At 42.4% G+C, this 18,191-nt stretch overlaps 1 protein-coding gene across 7 annotated transcripts in view; it reads right to left on the bottom strand.

Annotated features, from left to right (window-relative positions):
- ADAMTSL3 (ADAMTS like 3) overlaps positions 1 to 18,191 on the bottom strand; it is a 287,105-nt gene that overhangs the window by 36,443 nt on the left and 232,471 nt on the right. For all 7 annotated transcript variants that reach the window (XM_044981169.1, XM_044981163.1, XM_044981164.1 and 4 more), the window contains 5 exons: positions 14,392 to 14,521; positions 12,022 to 12,214; positions 10,978 to 11,157; positions 9,555 to 9,708; positions 3,993 to 5,085 (listed from right to left, as the gene is read on the bottom strand). In XM_044981169.1, coding sequence (XP_044837104.1) covers positions 3,993 to 5,085; positions 9,555 to 9,708; positions 10,978 to 11,157; positions 12,022 to 12,214; positions 14,392 to 14,521 — 1,750 coding nt within the window. The remainder of the gene's footprint in view (positions 1 to 3,992; positions 5,086 to 9,554; positions 9,709 to 10,977; positions 11,158 to 12,021; positions 12,215 to 14,391; positions 14,522 to 18,191) is intronic.

Here is an 18,191-nt window from a genome sequence, read left to right on the forward strand (position 1 = left end):
CTTGATTGGCTAAATGTACAAAAATAAAGCTCTCTTCTGTGGGAAACACAAAAGCATGTTACAAATGAAGTCCTGCTTCACATATGGGACAAAACGTTTCCACCCACTTCTGGGGCAAATTAATACTTGTATAGCACAGCACCCACACCTACAACATATTTTGAAGAGACATTACTATTTGTCTCATATATATATATATATATATATCTTACTACAAAAAAGAGGGGAATGGAGACCCAGCTGCTAGTGAAACCCTAATATAGTAAGGATCTCTATGTTAGAAAGTGCAATTTCTAATGGTAGACATTAGAAATAAAAAAGATACTTACATATCAACAAAACATATACCAAAAATGAAAACATCAGTTGCAACAAATAAATGGGAAACTACAAATGTCCCACAAACTGAAGAACAATTGGCAGGAGCATCATGCTTCAAAAACATTTTCATTCTTAAAAAAATCTTATTTTTGGCATCCTTGCTTTAATTGATAGCCCTACAGAACTATATTTTTCTTGGCAATTGGGTTAATCAGTTAAGTATGTTGAGAAATATCCAAAAATGCCTTTATCGTTTCAGAATAATTTCTTCATTACTCAAAGGCTAGTTATAATTTCAGCAGGCTAAACCATGAAGCTAATGTTAATATTATCAGTTGAGTTTCTCAATTACCAGCAGTGGAGTAAAAGTATTTGCTCAAATCTGAACAAATATCTGATAATACACATTGCTCTAACTTTTCTCCAAGTATATTTCCAAACTGTGGTTGTAATATAGGGTCCTTTAAAATTTTGACATTCCATTATCTTTAATAGAAAGATCTATAGGTAATGAAGGATTAAAAAATTCATAGGGTTTTGTGGTTTCTTTCTAAAACAATATTACGTTGTACAAATTATGCATAGTGGGCACATCTAAAACTTCATTCTACTTTTAGAGAAAGTAAAATTTTCAGAGATGTTTCCTATACATAAAATGGTGAATAATACTAGAATTGGTAATATCTCTAGAACTGGAAGGAACTTTTAAAATGATCCCCCTATCTGATATAGAATCAGAGAACTGGAAGGGACCTCAAGAGGTCATCTAGTCCAGTCCCCTGCACTCATAGCAGGACTGAGTATTATCTAGACCAGTGGTTCTCAAAGCCGGTCCGCCGCTTGCTCAAAGAAAGCCCCTGGCGGGCCGGGCCGGTTTGTTTACCTGCCATGTCCGCAGGTTCGGCCGATCACAGATCCCACTGGCTGGGGTTCACCGTCCCAGGCCAATGGGGACTGTGGGAAGTGGTGGCCAGTACGTCCCTCAGCACTTTCTGCAGCCCCCATTGGCCTGGAGCAGCAAACCGCGGCCACTAGGAGCTGCGATTGGCCGAACCTGCAGATGTGGCAGGTAAACAAACTGGTCCAGCCTGCCAGGGGCTTTCCCTGAACAAGCAGAGGATCAGCTTTGAGAACCACTGATCTAGACCATTCCTGACAGGTGTTTGGCTAACCTGCTCCTAAAAATCTCCAATGATGGAGATTCCACAACCTCCCTAGGCAATTTACTCCAGCGCTTAACTACCCTGACAGGAAGCTTTTCCTAATGTTCAGTTGGCTTATCTCTTGCTGCAATTTAAGCCCACTGCTTCTTGTCCTATCCTCAGAGATTAAGGAGAACAATTTTTCTCCCTCCTCCTTTGTAACAACTTTATATGTATTTTAAAACTGTTATGTTGCCTCTCTGTCTTGTCTTCTCCAGACTAAACCAACCCAATTTTCCCAAACTTCCCTCATAGGTCATGTTTTTTTAGACCTTTAGTCATTTTTGTTGCTCTTCTCTGGACTTTCTCCAATTTGTCTACATCTTTCCTGAAATGTGGTGCCCAGAACTGGACCCAATACTCCAGTTGAGGCCTAATCAGCCCTGAACAGATTGGAAGAATTACTTCTCATATCTTGCTTACAACACTTAGAATCATAGAATCATAGAATCTCAGGGTTGGAAGGGACCTCAGGAGGTCATCTAGTCCAACCCCCTGCTCAAAACAGGACCAAACCCAACTAAGTCATCCCAGCCAGGGCTTTGTCAAGCCTGACCTTAAAAACCTCTAAGGAAGGAGATTCCACCACCTCCCTAGGTAACCCATTCCAGTTCTTCACCACCCTACTAGTGAAAAAGTTTTTCCTAATATCCAACCTAAACCTCCCCCTCTGCAACTTGAGACCATTACTCCTTGTTCTGTCATCTTCTACCACTGAGAACAGTCTAGATCCATCCTCTTTGGAACCCCCTTTCAGGTAGTTGAAAGCAGCTATCAAATCCCTTCTGCTAATACATCCCAGAATTATGTTTGTGTTTTTTGCAACAGTGTTACACTGTTGACTCATATTTAGCTTGTGTTACATGATGACCCCCAGATCCCTTTCTGCAGTACTGCTTCCTAGACCAGGGGTTGGCAACCTTTCAGAAGTGGTGTGCCGAGTCTTCATTTATTCACTCTGATTTAAGGTTTCGCGTGCCAGTAATACATTTTAACGTTTTTAGAAGGTCTCTTTCTATAAGTCTATAATATATAACTAAACTATTGTTGTATGTAAAGTAAATAAGGTTTTAAAAATGTTTAAGAAGCTTCATTTAAAATTACTCAGGCACTGTGAGTGCCACTGAAAATCAGCTTGCGTGCTGCCTTCGTGCCATAGGTTGCCTATCTCTGTCCTAGACAGTCATTTCCCATTTTGTAAGTGCGCAGCTGATTGTTGCTGCCTAAGTGGAATACTTTGCATTTGTCCTTATTGATTTTCATCATATTTACTTCAGATCATTTCTCCAGTTTGCCTAGATCAGGAGTTCTCAAACTGGGGAGGGGTGCCACGAAGTTATTACATGGGGGGGTCATGAGCTGTCAGCCTCCACCCCAAACCCTGCTTTGTCTCCTGCATTTATAATGGTGTTAAATATATAAAAATAAGTTTTTAATGTACAAGAGGCGGGGGGGGGGGGTTGCACTCAGAGGCTTGCTATGTGAAAAGGGTCACCAGTACAAAAGTTTGAGAACCACTGGTCTAGATCATTTTGAATTGTAATCCTATCCTCCAAAGCACTTGCAACCCCTCCCAGCTTGGTATCGCCCACAAACTTTAAAAGTATACTCTCTATGCCAACAGTTCTCAAACTGTGGGCCAGGACCCCAGAGTGGGTCATGACCCTGTTTTAATGGGGTCACCAGGGCTGGCTTAGATTTGCTGTGAGCCAGGGCTGGCGTCAAAGCCTGAGGACTTCAACCCTGGGCAGCGAGGTTCAGATTGGGCTTTGGCCCCCCTGCCTGAGGTGGTGGGGCTCGGGCTTTGCTCCCCCTCTCCCCCCCGCCACCTGGGGCAGCAGGGCTGGGTTGGGCTCAGACTTCAGTCCCCCCTCCTGGGGGGGGGTGTAGTAATTTTTATTGTCAGAAGGAGGTCACGATGCAATGAAGTTTGAGAACCCCTGCTCTATGCCATTATCTAAATCATTGATGGAGATATTGAACAGAACCAGACCCAGAACTGATCCCTGTGGGACCCACTGATATGCCCTTCCAGCTTGACTGTGAACCACTGATAACTACTCTCTGGGAACTACTCTCTCTACTCTATGGTATATCAAAAATGCTCTCTCACATTTTCCCCTTTATATTTAGTTTAGTATATGTCTATTTATTCTCTAATGCAGATAAGTTACTTTAGGCAGAATGTATACAACACATACAGTATAGCCTCATTTGTGGTATAAAAATCAATCCTGCCATATAATATCATAGCATTATATGTGCACTGTTCCTTTAATGAAATGATTTGTGAGACACACATTTCAAATAAAAGTATAAATTTTGTAAGAAAGATGAAAAGCACGGTGCTCACATTTACTTCATTTTCACAATAATGCATTTTTAACATTACACAACACCCTAGATTTTAGTTTTTGCCAATAACATAACAAGATCCATATAAAACCAAAAGAATCCATATTTACTTACTTCTCAGAGGATTTTAATGCTTCTCCATCTTTTGTCCAAGTATATTTTGGCTCACTAATGTCTGTAGTTTCACACAGTAAATTGACAGCGCTAGTATTTTTGGTCAGAAAAACCGTATTTCCAATTCGTGCAGTTATTGTTTTATTAAAGGAAATTCTGGGAACTTGTTTTTGCCTTTTAATACCAGGTCTTTTTTGATTGAACATCAGCTTGTCTAGGGTTTTTGTGTTGAAACGTTCAGATACGTTTGGTGATTTACCAGTGAGCTTCGAGGCTAACTTTTCTTCATGCAAGCCTTTCCATTTTTCAGTAGTAACTTGTAGTGGTCTAGATAATTCAGCAACTAACTGATATATGACTTGGGATGCCAAATCATCACTGACCTCTCCAGCTTCAATGAGTTGACTCATGTTCCTTATCAGTTCTTCAAACTGTACAGTATCCATGCTGTAAGCACCTTGAAGAATTGCTGCCTCCAGACGTTTGTTCTTGAACTCACGAGGGCTGTATTCTTCTGCTGAATTACTCACATGGGTTTCAAAATGTCTCAGAAATGGTTGGTCATTAACCTGTCCATCACCGAGATACAGCTCATTCTTTTTACTCCATATTTGCCACATTTTGCTCATTTTATGCCATTTGGCTCCAAAACTGTTGGCTTCATTGTGATCTGTACCACTGGTCTCACTTGCATGTTTTCTAAAAGTTGGAGGTTCTATTAGCCGGTTGTCAGTGCCAATAAGTTTGAGAACAAATGTTTTATGCACAGAGCCTGCAATACACTTGTACACGCCGATATCTGTAGCCCCAAGGCTATGTATTTTCAGTGATCCCGACTTAGTGATGCCAAGTCTTTTAGAGTTTTGTAAATGTTGTCCATCTTTCTCCCATTGGATAAGTGACTTTTGAAACCTTCGTACTGGGCACTTAATTACAACGGATGTTTTTGGAAGCAGATAGGCTCGGCTTCCAATTGTAAAATTAATGCGTTTCTCTTGCCGTGTCTGTATGTAGACTCGGTGTATACTGACAATCTGAGGTCCGTGGGCAGCATGCTTCTCTGGTCGCCTGGGTTTAATTTCTTGTTTAATCTCTGAAACAGCAATCAAGTGTTGAAAAAGACTGAATCACTGGCACTGTCCTTAACAAATTCTGCTTTTCTGAGAATGCTGTGAGCAGCATTTTCTCTGATTTGGTTCAGGTCAGCTCCAAACTTGCTGACTTTTTATCTGTGTCACATATACACAAACAGGAATAATGATATGGTCAAATTTTCTGGCCCCAATTTAGGCATTCTCCTGCTTCTCTCTAAACCTCCAGCAGCTCTTATCATATCAATGAGAAGGCACATATCACACATATCTGTATAGAGGACAATACTTGGACGAGGGAGAAGAGTGCAATAAGGCAGGCATGCTATATCTCCTATTCTTATTGCTGCCTGTTGAAGGGGAAAGAAAGGGGGTAAAGGAAGAGGAAAAGGCAAATAAAAGGTAGAGCTCAACATCACTTTTCCCACATCTGGGCACTGCAGCAAGCGTAGGGTGCCTGGATAACACAAAGTCCATTAGAAAAAGCAGGACTCTCTTTTCTATGGTTGTTAGACCTGCTGGCCAGCTGGCCTTACTGGCTGGCAGGCAGATTGAGATCAAGTTGACAGCAGCCAGGAGATGAGAACAGGAGTCAATGAATGTGCAGTGAGGGAACAGAGAAGGCCATGCTACTATCATTGGACGGGTGGTCACTTTCTTTGGCTAGAAGAGGCTTTGGTCACAGAGTCCTGCTGTTGGCAGGGGTCAGCAATACATGAAGGAAGGGGGAGAGAAAGAGAGAAAAAAGTCAGATCCCGGAGAGGGCTGGTAAGTCAGAAGATGCCTGCGGACAAGCTGAAGAGAAAACTGAGGAGAGCTTCATGCAGGAAGGTGCGGAGGCAGAACGCTGAGTATGGTGAGGCACCTCCTGCATTACACAGCAGGAATTTGAACCCAACAAGGTTTCTGGAGAGCTGCCTCCATGACTATCGCCAAAGACAGGCCTTCCCAGCGGTGGCCAGATAGACAGAGGAACACAGTGTGAAAATGACTGCAGTATTTCAGATACCATTTTGTTGACTCATTACTGGTAACTACTCTGCCCCTTTCTGATCAGCGGAACTAATCTTACTAAGAAAACATTAGGTAGCTGAGAAACAGAACAATGCAGAAGAAAAGTAGCAGAAGCATACACCCCGGCTATTTGCTCTGTGCAAGGCAAGGTGAAACTGGCCAACCAGGGGAGTCAGGAAACTCCCTAGACGGGTGCTGGAGAACACTCGATTTTTTACTAGTGACCCATTCTGTTGGTATGTGACAGAGAACAAAACCCAGCAAGCTGAAGAATGACTTGAATGAGTCAGAGAAATAGACAAATTAATCAAACATTCCTGCATTTGGTTGAATCTAAAATCATTACTACTCTACCATTTGGTGAGAACATAAAAAAAATGACAAAGCTTGACAGCAAGTTATTGCAAAAATTTGAGTGCTTCAGATATCATATACATATGCTTTGGATATGTTGTAAAGGAAAAGGTACAAAGCTAAATGCTTCAAGCATTCAAAAAGTGTGCACACTGTATGAACTACACCCCAGAGTACATTCTTATGCTTATAAAACAGAATACTGTAGTTATTTTCGATATTTTGGCTAATGAGTTCTGACCAATGTGAATATCCTGGTTCCATAATTACACAGCTCTTAAATCAGTATTTGTTATCCAGATACATGGTTCTCTCAATCAACCATTTTATGACTGAGTGTCCTGTTTTAATAACTATTGGGCTCAAAATATTTGTTTTAATAAAAATGTTCCAGTGTTAAAGCTTCAATTTCCAAAACCCAGCATACATACACAGTAAGTGTAACTTTATACACACAAAATACTTTGTGCTATGCTATGTTTACATTAGTTATTCCAATACAGAATTAAACCCAGTGAGTGTTTATAAATACGTTCAAGTCTGACTGATGAATTTCACTTTTTTTTAAAGAAAGACTGCATCAATTCTTCTTAGCATTGCAGCAACAGAGGGGGTGTGTGTGTGCACGCGCACACGTGTGTGCGTGTGTGTACATACACATACAGGTGGCAGAGTTAGAAGTGAGAGAGCATTCAGTTTTGTGGACTGCAGGAGAATAGTCCACAATGAACTTTCTGGATCCCTGGAAGCATCATAATTTGCAGCTTTGGAAGGGGTGGGCTTTTTGGGAGGGATTCCAGGAAAGGTAAACCTACTGAATACATTAGCTTGCACTAGTGCCACAAGGCCTGATCCTCAGCTTGTGTAAACTGGTGTAACTCTGTTGCCTCCAATGAAGCTACACACATTTTTACCAACTGGTGATCTGGCTCGTAAACTGTAAGCTTGTAAGCTATTTCCCAGGACCTAGGAAGCCAAAGATATTTCTGCCTAGATTGGGCCTTCATAAAGTAAAGAGCATGCCCAGATACTGTGTCTAGGGAGTCAGGCTTAGACTGACAAGCCCCATCACCATAAGCAAATAGTAAAAATTAAGCATTCATTTGTGCCCTGAAGACTGAGTCCTGAGGAGGGGGCACTGAAGAATGCCATTTCAGCGCAAGCTCTGGGAGGCACCACCTCTCCCAAAGCAGCCCTGCTTTGGTGACAGAGTGTGCATGGTGCACCATCCCTTAGAACAGTGCAGGCTGCTCTCCTCTTTGTAGCCTCGAGCTCTACTTTTTGGGGTGATGCCAAGTTCCTGTCTCCCACCCACTCCCTTCAGGTGACTTGTGCTGAGCCCCTGAATGTAGTAGGAGGAAACAGTCCCTGAATGTTCCTATGAATCCCAGGATTGCTACTGTCCCTGGCCCCTGGTGCAAGAAGCAAAGTGAGGATCTGGAGTATGCTCTCCTCTCTCACCCTTTGTAAATGCCAGGCAGAATCCAGCCTTAGAGGCTAATGAATTTAAAACTTTGTGCTGAACAGTTTGAGAACTTGAAGGGAGAGGCCAGTCACTAGCCCTCTTTCATCATTTCGGTCTGCACCCCACTGCCTTCCCTAATAGCTACTGTATGTCTTCACGTGTTGCTCCCTTCTTACTACGATGGAAGCTGACAATGTTACTTTAACATCACTCTCCACTAAGCAATTTGCAGACCACATTGCAGGCCACATTGCCATTCAACTATCCACAATTAATTAAATTCAGATAGATATGCAGCTCAAAATATTGTATTAAACCTTATGCCAAGGACATTCCTGAAAGTCCATGGGGCTTTATTTAAGTGGTGTTTTGAACCTCAGGAGTCTGGCATGTTAATGTGAAATGAAGTCCAGGAAAAGAAGTTTCATATTATGTATGAATCAGAATTGCACAATTATTTTGTGTTGTGAATAACCATTTATACAAAGCTAGAAAACGCATAATGAAGTAGCTATTTCTGGACAAGACCATTAACTGGATCAAAACCAAAAAGCCGGCACATATTACCGGATATTTACAGATCTGTATGATGCAAAACTTTCAATTCTTCCAAACCTAGAGTGAATGTTTTCAATTGAATCTTTGTCATTAAATGTATTGTGTTCAGCAGACTTTTATCAAATTGTATCTGACATTTAGGCCATTCCGAAGAGCCTTTTTTAAAAAGACACAAATTTATATCCTCCTTTCTAAAGGAAGAAAAACAGAGGCCCACACTGAGGGAATGTTTGCACATGCATTCACTGCAACTATACCTAAGAGAGACATCTACTTGGCTATTTTACATGTGCAGTTAGCACAATTGTCTACCTGACTATTTCGCATGTGCCGTTAGCACAATTATAATCATTATCATGACAAGATCATGCTCAAATTACAAAACATGCATTTTTTGTGGGAACATTTCTAGAAGCAATGAGCCAAATGTTGTGTTTTTTTTTTAAAAGGTGTGTACTCCTGCTGCGACTGCGCCCTCAAAACACCTTGTGAAGCCAGAGGGAATAGGTTTCACACTCCCTTAGGCACTGATAGAAATTATTTCTGCACCTGCCACTGGAATGGGAGTTTTGTAACTTTTAACACTGACGGGAGTGTAACGCCCAGTGTTCTAAGAACACACACTGAACAGCTACACAGTGGGCCCAATTCTCATTTACACTAAGGCCCTCTTTTACTGCTCTGGCAGCGTAAATGGGCTCTGTAGCAGGTATAAAAACAATTTATACCCACTCAAAGGCATCTTTATACCATCAGAATGGTGTAAAGGGTAAATAAGAACCAGGCCAAGTACATAGAGAGACCAAAAAAACCTCCCAAACCCTTAACGTGTGTTCATATATTACATTTAAAAAAATTTAAACTGGAACCATTGGTTTGGGCTGAGAAGATATACATTTCATAAAGTTAAAACAATCCTATTATTGTTGGTCTTGTGACCACAATGCCTAAGCTGCTCTCAGATCAGTAACGTTATGAAATGTAGCAAGGATAGAGAAATGAATTAATTTAGCAGCACATACACAGGTTTTACTTGATAATTTCAAATCAGCAGGGCACTAGGTAAAGTAACACACTTACTGTTACAGTCATTCACGTGACAGGACCTGACAAGTGAGGAAGTAGGGAGACTGCTACACATTGATACATTTAATGTGACATTTTGGCCCTTTGCTGTTAGCTTTTGGCAGGCAAGTTTCCTTCTCTGGATTCCAACACCACAGCTTAGCGAGCACTGCAAAAGGAAGGATGTAGTCAGAGTGAATTTTGTGTCCTGTCTCATACATGCTACTTTTAAAGTGAAGTTTTGAAAGGATGCTGTTTCATATGGATCCCCGTGCCATCCAAAGCTCTACGTGCTCTCCAGGCTTTAAGTCAATATGAATATACAGTGACTAACCCTTTCCACCAAACAGCTCAGAAACAATTATAGGAAAATGACAGTATTTCTTACTGTTCCACTGTGGATGTAATGCAGAATGAGACTTGTTATTCTCAGATGTATAATTCAACAAGTTCTAAATTGCCTGGGCCAAGTCTCTCAAGTCACTCTGCATGTTCATATTGCATTTGGACAGGATTTTTAATTGTAATCTTTAACTACTTTTCGTGGATCTTTTTTAAGAGGAGACTGGAGGCTTGAATTAAAGGAAAGGGAGAAAAATAGCATTCGATGCACTATTTTGCCTTTCAGAAATTCAGCTAGGGCAGGGGTGGCCAATCTGTGGCTCCGGAGCCACATGCGGCTCTTCAGAAGTTAATATGCGGCTCCTTGTATAGGCACCGACTCTGGGGCTGGAGCTACAGGTGCCAACTTTCCAATGTGCTGGGGGGTGCTCACTGCTCAACCCCTGGCTCTGCCACAGGCCCTGCCCCCACTCCACCCCTTCCTGCCCCCTCCCCTGACCCTGCCGTGTCCTCACTCCTCCCCCTCCCGCTCTCTCCTGCACTCCACGAAATAGCTGATCAGGAGGTGTGGGGAGTGAGGGGGAGGCGCTGATTGGCAGGGCCGCTGGTGAGCAGGAGGTGCTGGGAGCAGGGGGAGAGTGATGGGTGACTGCTGACGTAGTACTGTGGCTCTTTGGCAGTGTACACTGGTAAATTCTGGCTCCTTCTCAGGCTCAGGTTGGCCATCCCTGAACTAGGGAATCAATCTGAGTGGTTGGAAGCTAAACATGCTCCAACCCGATGCAACCATACTGGAAACGAACAAGAAGCATCATGGCCTCTTGTTTTTCAGTTTAAACATGAGGGCAGAAAGGGTAGGCAGCTATGTTTTGGGGCTCGGTGCACCCGGATCATCTGTTGTAGCAGGCCTCTTGAAGCATTCTACCTCCTTCCTCCCCACAACTGGGTGGGTAGGGCCTTTTGCCTAATTGCATTCCCTCTGGAGCCCACACTACTCTATGTACTTTCATGATTAGCTGGTAGTCTCCCAACTGGAAATCCCTTGAGTTCCCTTTGTATCGGGAGGTTTAGTGAGCTCTTACTCTGGACCACTCACCTTGGACCATTCCCCTACAACTAGCTGAGGGGGACAATCAACTTTGGCACACGGTTTATGAGCAGACAATCTAGGCTCCTGGCAGATCTCATCAGAGAGTTTCAGAAAGCTTCCATCTGTCAACAGCTGCTTACAGTGAACCTTGCGACTCTGAGTCCCTCCGCCACAGGTATGGGAACACTAAGACAAAGATAATGTGGAAAGCATAGCCGCATCCATGCTTGTCTTTACTCATTTATACTCTTATTTTATGCAGGCATTTATAGGGCAGCTATCACCATGTTTTCTTTGAACACTTTACTGGTTTAGATCAGAGGTTCTCAAACTTTTGTACTGGTGACCCCTTTCACACAGCAAGCCTCTGAGTGCGACCCCCCCCTTATACATTGAAAACACGTTTTTATATATTTAACACCATTATAAATGCTGGAGGCAAAGCAGGATTTGGAGTGGAGGGTGACAGTTCGCGACCCCTCATGTAATAACCTCGCAACCCCCTGAGGGGTCCCGACCCCCAGTTTGAGAACCCCTGGTTTAGATTAAAAAGTGAGCAGCATTTTCCAAAACCAAGCAGCATATGCTCCTAGTAGCATTGATTTAGCTAATGGGCCACGAGCCAGGAAAACCTAACTAATGAGCTCAGTGCAAGACAAATGCAGTGCAAGTAGCTAGTGGAACGCTTAGAAAAAGATGTTCACTTTACATCTAGAACTGGCCAAGTTAACGCTCAGGTGCATATCTGGCATGAGCTTAGGAAGCTTCACCTTTGGGACAGGTAAGTTAAGCCTTGCTTCTGAATGCAGGTTCTCTCACTTGTGGGGTATGGGGAGAGAGGTGATCTCTGGACTAGCTAGCACCTTGAATTTCACCCAGAAGTGAAGTGAAGAATGGAGACTACAGGTGTAATAAGTTCGATGTCAGCTGAAACCATGCTACAATAACAAACTTCTGAGTGACCTTCCAGGTTACTCTAATTGGAGCACATTAGGTAACTAACCAGAAGAAAAATGCTTACAACTAAACTATTTCCATAATCTGTTGTACCTGCTGCCATTCTTCAACATGCCAAGCAGGGGGGCAGTCAATCTGGTTACACGCTTGTAAAGCATGAGGCTTTTCATCTTTGCAGTCTTCATTAGTGACTATGGATCCCTCAGGTTGCTGGCAGTACACATCTCTTGTCTGTATCCCAACTCCACAAGTAGCAGAACAATGTCTCCAAGGGCCAGTTTCCCACCTGTGCCAAAAAACACATGGGCAAAAAAATTCACTCTAATTAAACAATATAGAAGAATGGCGTGTGGAGGAGGGATTATCCGGACACAAATTATACCCACACAGAGCAAAACAAAGCAGAAGCAAAGGCATATTTATATTGCAAGGGTCAGACTATCATCTACATTTGCCATAACAAAAACTATGAATTACATTTATAAGCTTGAGTGTAAGGAAGATATGTAATTTTATTTACTATAAATCCTAACGTTGTAAAGAGCTAATCCCAATAAATGTATGTGGTTCCAGAACTCACAGTTAGAACATTCCTCATAGAATAATCTGCCTCCTGTTAGCTTCATGCTGACATTTATATGGTTTAACGGGACTTTTCTTATATCTACTAAATGCTTATTATGTTTATGTACATTTTCTATAAAACATCCTGCTCCTGTTAACTTTCAGTCCACATGTTTTGCAGGAGAAAGTTTCTGTAAACATACTATGGTTTTGGCTTTGATCTTTTCCTCTGAACCATAATTTTCTAACTGAATGAAATATTCTAAGTTTTTGATCGTTTAATTATATTTTACAATTAAAAGGGGGCATCAGAATTCCCTTCACAAAACATATATCACTAAGGCTATTCTCTTTAACTCTATGCAATTACTATTTAACACTGGGCTCCTGGGAAAAGGAATCTCTCCGAAGGGTTAATGCAAGGTCTATTGGAGAGCTTCATATCAAAGTGGTTTCCACAAAGACCTCTGCATTGTGAAGCTAAAAAATGACACCACAGTATATAATAATATCTTCATTCTGTTTTCTTAGGTGAATAAAAAAGGCTCTTCAGCTGATGTACACCTCTACCCCGACATAACATGAATTTGGATATAACGCGGTAAAGCAGCGCTCCGGGAGCTGCGCACTCTGGTGGATCAAAGCAAGTTTGATATAACGCGGTTTCACCTATAACGTGGTAAGATTTTTTGGCTCCCGAGGACAGCGTTATATCGGGGTAGAGGTGTATTTGTTAAATCCTTTCTGAGATGACTATTTTCCAAACAGTAAATTGAATTTAAAATATTTTCCAAACAGTTTGAAAATAAGAAAAATAATCCAACACACAGATCTACTTTAGCAATAGCCCCGTCCCTCCTCTGAGGCCCCGCCCTCCACTCACTCCATCCTCCCCCACTCTGTCGCTCGCTCTCCCCACCCTCACTCACTCGCTCATTTTCACTGGGCCGGCTGGCTCAACTGGTTGGAGTGAAGGAATAGGTGAGGGCTCCAGCTGCTGGTGCAGGCTCTGGGGTGGGGCAGAAATGAGGAGTTCAGGGTGTGGGAGGGGGTGAGGGCTCCAGATGGGGGTGCTGGCTCTGGGGTGGGGCTGGGCATGAGGGATTTGGGGTGCAGGAGGGAGCTCTGGGCTGGGGGGTGCAGCTGAGTGGTTCAGAGTATGGGAGGGGGCTCCAGGCTGAGGCAGGGGCTTGGGGTGTAGGAGGGGGTATGGGCTCTGGGGTAGAGGTACGGCAGGGATGAGAGATTTGGAGTGCAGGGTGCTGGGTTGTGGGGGGGAGGGGGGAGGGCTCCAGCTGGAGGTGCAAACTCTTGGGTAGGGCTGGGGATGAGTGGTTTGGGGTATAGGAGGGTGCTCTGAGCTGGGACCTAGGGGTTCAGATGGTGAGAGGGCGGTCATGGCTGGGGCAAGGGGTTGGGGTGCAGGAGGGGTCAGGAGTGCAGGCTCCAGGTGGCGCTTATCTCAGGAAGCTCCCGGAAGCAGTGGCATATCCCCCTTCTGGCTCCTACCTGGAGGTGCGGCCAGGTGGGTCTGCATGCTGGTCCGTGGGTCTGCATGCTGCCACATCCGCAGGCGCTGCCTCCACAGCTCCCATGGTTCCCAGCCAATGGGAGCTTCAGAGTTGGTGCTTGGGTTGGGGGCAGCACACTGAGCCCCCGGGCTGCCCCTACGCTTAGGAGCCGAAGCGGGGACATGCAGCTGCTTCCAGACTTTTAACGGCCTGGTCAGCGGTGCTGACCGGAGCCGCCAGGATCCCTTTTCAACCAGGCGTTCCAGTCAAAAAACGGGCTCCTGGCAACCCTAAACCTGATCCTTGTCTGATAAAGTCAGTAGACAATGCATGGTTATTTATATTAACCATTTCTTTTCCACAATTTGATTTCATTATTAAAACGTACCGTGGTGGGCACAGTTTCATGTTGCAAGTGCGAGTCATTGCTGGTGGTCGCATGGCGTTGTCACACAGGGTGTCGTTGACAGCTTGTTTTGTCTGCACATGCAGGCACACTGCAATGGCTTCTTGTGTCCCTGGATTTAAAAATAAAAACAAACACATGAGATGTTCTATGGACAGACGAACAATTTTTATAACCTCCTTTCTCTTCCCCCCAGCCTCAACCGGAACTAATTCTGGATGCCAAATTAGACAGCAGATTTAAAATTAACAACTTGACTCATAACAGCACTGGAAATATTTTAAAATATGTTTGAAACTCAGAAGGTGTTTTTAAATTAAAAACCAAGTTACAGTGCAACATTTCTGGGATTTCTTATTCACAGCCAGCAATGCCCCAATGTAGGATTTTTTTTCTAGATTCAAATCAGCTCTTGGAGTGGATACAAATAAACAATATTGATAGGTGCCAGTTTGTCATTGTGCCCTTCAGAAAAACAGAAAATTGGAGAGTAGTGATTTTGTCTGCCTTTCTCTCTGTAGCACCAAGAAAACAAGACACCATGACTGGCACCCCGATGACACTGATTTTGGAAAGTTCCCTCTATTTAATAGTGCTAACCCAAGGCAATTAGAGTGACTTGGTTGGCAGTCAGTGTATAATGCCTTTTCAAAGAGCGGGACTCACCCCATAGGAGCAGAACGCTGTTTTATTCCTACTGATTTAAATGGGATTTCAATGAGCTAAGTATTTGAAGAGACAAAAATTACATAAAGTTTCTAAACTACAGCCAAGAAAATGGCTGACTCAGCATGTAGAGATACCCGCTGGGCCAGATCCTCAGCTGATGGACACTGGTGTAGCTGCATAAAGCCAATGGCTCCTCAGCTCCAGCTAAGGATCTAGGCCCAGTGTATACAGTGTTCCCTTACACGGGTTTTCCCTCAGCTTCTCTCCAAAATGTAGCTATAATTATAGTTAAGATAAGGTAATAATTGGAGATATACCAATCTCCAAGAATGGACCTTGAAAGGTCATTGAGTCCAGCTCCATGCCTTCACTAGCAGGACCAATTTTTTCCCCAGATCCCTAAGTGGGCCCCCCTCAAGGATTGAACTCACAACCCTGGGTTTAGCAGGCCAATGCTCAAACTACTGAGCTATCCCTCCCCCCCTCTAGTTATGCTGAGACATGAAAGAACATTAATAATTAAACTTTTATCAGTCAGAAAAACATGATGTCCAGTAAATCTGGTTTAGCTCAACACAACTCGGTGGACACTTGTCAATTAGTGAGCTTTATTGTTTATTTTAAAATTGCATGGTGTATTCCGTTTCACATATACCATTATTCTACAAGGCATGTCTTCAATGTGCAAACCCTACTCACTTAATGGAGAAATGCACGTAGAAATAAAGGACACAAAACTTAGTAAAGTGCTTTGGAAATCTTCTGTATCTAAGAACATAAGAACGGCCGTACTGGGTCAGACCAAAGGTCCATCTAGCCCAGTATCTGTCTACCGACAGTGGCCAATGCCAGGTGCCTCAAAGGGAGTGAACCTAACAGGCAATGATCAAGTGATCTCTCTCCTGCAATCCATCTCCACCCTCTGCCAAACATTCTATGCAATAAAAACAACAGTCATTATCATTGACCTATTGAACAGAACAGCACTGAAATGCACTCTAACATGCTCTTTTGTTGGTACCATGTGAACATGGCTAATGTAATACACAACAGGTAACATGGTCACAGTTCAGAGAATCTGCTTCCTTCCTTCTAAATTTACTTCCCCCCCAAGAGATCTCCTAGGGCTACAAATGTGTTTTCCATAGTAGGTTATATTCTTTGTCTTATGTGTAAAAGCTTGAAAGGTTTCTAACATGTTTGTATTTTTAACTGGAATTCCTCTGGAATGTATGGTACATTAAGACATCAGATATTTTTTCTCTTTTATCTAACTACCACTAGACAACGATGGTTATAAATACCCTTGCTTTAGATAAACTTGTACACCATTAATTGTTTCTTGACACTTGTTGGTTATTTAACAGTCCATTTGATTTCAGCTGACTCCATGAAATATTCTGTGTTGAAAAATTTTCTGCCTAAGGTTAGTGGTGCATGTTTTATGACTGTCAGGTAAGAACTGGTCTTTTTCTTTCCTAGTGAGAGCGACAAATGATTTTATAATGTGCTCTCAAATGCTTCCATCTGCCACTATCATCTCAGACTTTGCACTTGTACAGCCAGTGGCCATCATAATGGTAGGTACAAGAACAAACTGAACTGCCTCATGCACTTTAGGCAGAAGACATATTTTTCTTCACTATTATAATTTAGTAGCAGGTGCCCAGCATTTGAAGTTACTCTGTTAATCATTATTGCAGTTGTCTCTCTGTCAAGAGCTAGTGCAATCCATTCCTGAACACTGGCAATTCCTATCACAAACCAATGTTGCCCCCATCTATGAATTATTTTAACACAATCCAGCATATTTATTCTTTCAAGACCAAGGCTGCAAGTCTTCATTGTGATGATACAGGTACCAATCTAACAATTTCAAGCATAATACAAACTATACGTGTAGCAGGAGTATGTATGTATGTATACAACACTATGGATTCTAGCTTTCTTTTAGACTTTCACTGGGATCCATCTTAATCCCATTTGGGGCTGATGTTCATTCCAGGAAGCCTTTGCTGTGTAATTGTTTTGACTATGTCTGCACAGTACTGAGTTTTTATGTAACAGGAGCACTGACCTTATGCATAACTGACCGCCTAGTCACTTCTATTAAATAAAAGTCATTAAGTGTTGAAAATTGCATTACCTGCAACACATACATTTAATAAAATGTTCTCTCACTAGGGACTAGATTATATCCTTTACAGCAAATGTCTACACAACATAATCCAAGGGTGAAAATGCCAAATCAAAGCAAATCACTACACACCATGAGTTTTACAGAACTCCAAGGTTCTATCCCAGAACTAAAGACCAGGTACCATGGATCCTGCAGCAACTCCTAAATGATTGACGCGCCTTCAGAAGAATTTATTCAAACATTTTGGTTTCCTTCAGTTTCCCTGAATAAGAAATATGTTGCTTCTAATGTACAATTCAGAAACAAAGATCCAGATGTGGAATGTTGCTGAGGTAGAGCTGTGGAAGAGGTTATCAGATGAGCCTTCAAACATATATTCATCATTCATCCAGTTGCGAGGCCCATGCCTGCTCTGGGCATAGCGTTAAGGGTTTGTTTCTGCTTCAAGTGCCTTGTTCTGGCTAGCAAGACAAAATTGGCTTCTTAGTTGTTATTTTAGGCCAAATTTTGCCCTCAGAACAGACTTAAATTACATCTCTTTTACAGGGATTAGAATGGAAACATTCACGTTTGAGCAAAAACAAAAAACAGTCAAAGCTGATAAGAAAGAGTTATTTTGCAATGGGTTATGCTGGATAATATTTTCTAAACTTCTTGCACAGAGAGTGTGATACGATATGAGACTCCTATATTGAGCCTTCTGCTAGTCAGTATTTCTCTCATCAGAAGTTTATATTACAATGTTGTGGTGAGTATATCCAGGAGAAAAAAAAAAGGCATGTCACACTTTTTTTTTCTTTTTCTTTTGGCTGTGACATGCCACCTTGGTTTGGTCCATGTACGAGGTGTCTTTCATTTCACTCATCAGAGTGCCACAAACTGCTGCAATTCTCTACTCCAAATGCTTTAAGAAAATGAAAGCTATAGTGTTTTGCTGTTTTAAGGTATAACAGAAGAGATAATGTAAAAAGTT

Source organism: Mauremys mutica, chromosome 11 (assembly GCF_020497125.1).
Source record: "Mauremys mutica isolate MM-2020 ecotype Southern chromosome 11, ASM2049712v1, whole genome shotgun sequence".
Classification (NCBI taxonomy): domain Eukaryota; kingdom Metazoa; phylum Chordata; order Testudines; family Geoemydidae; genus Mauremys; species Mauremys mutica.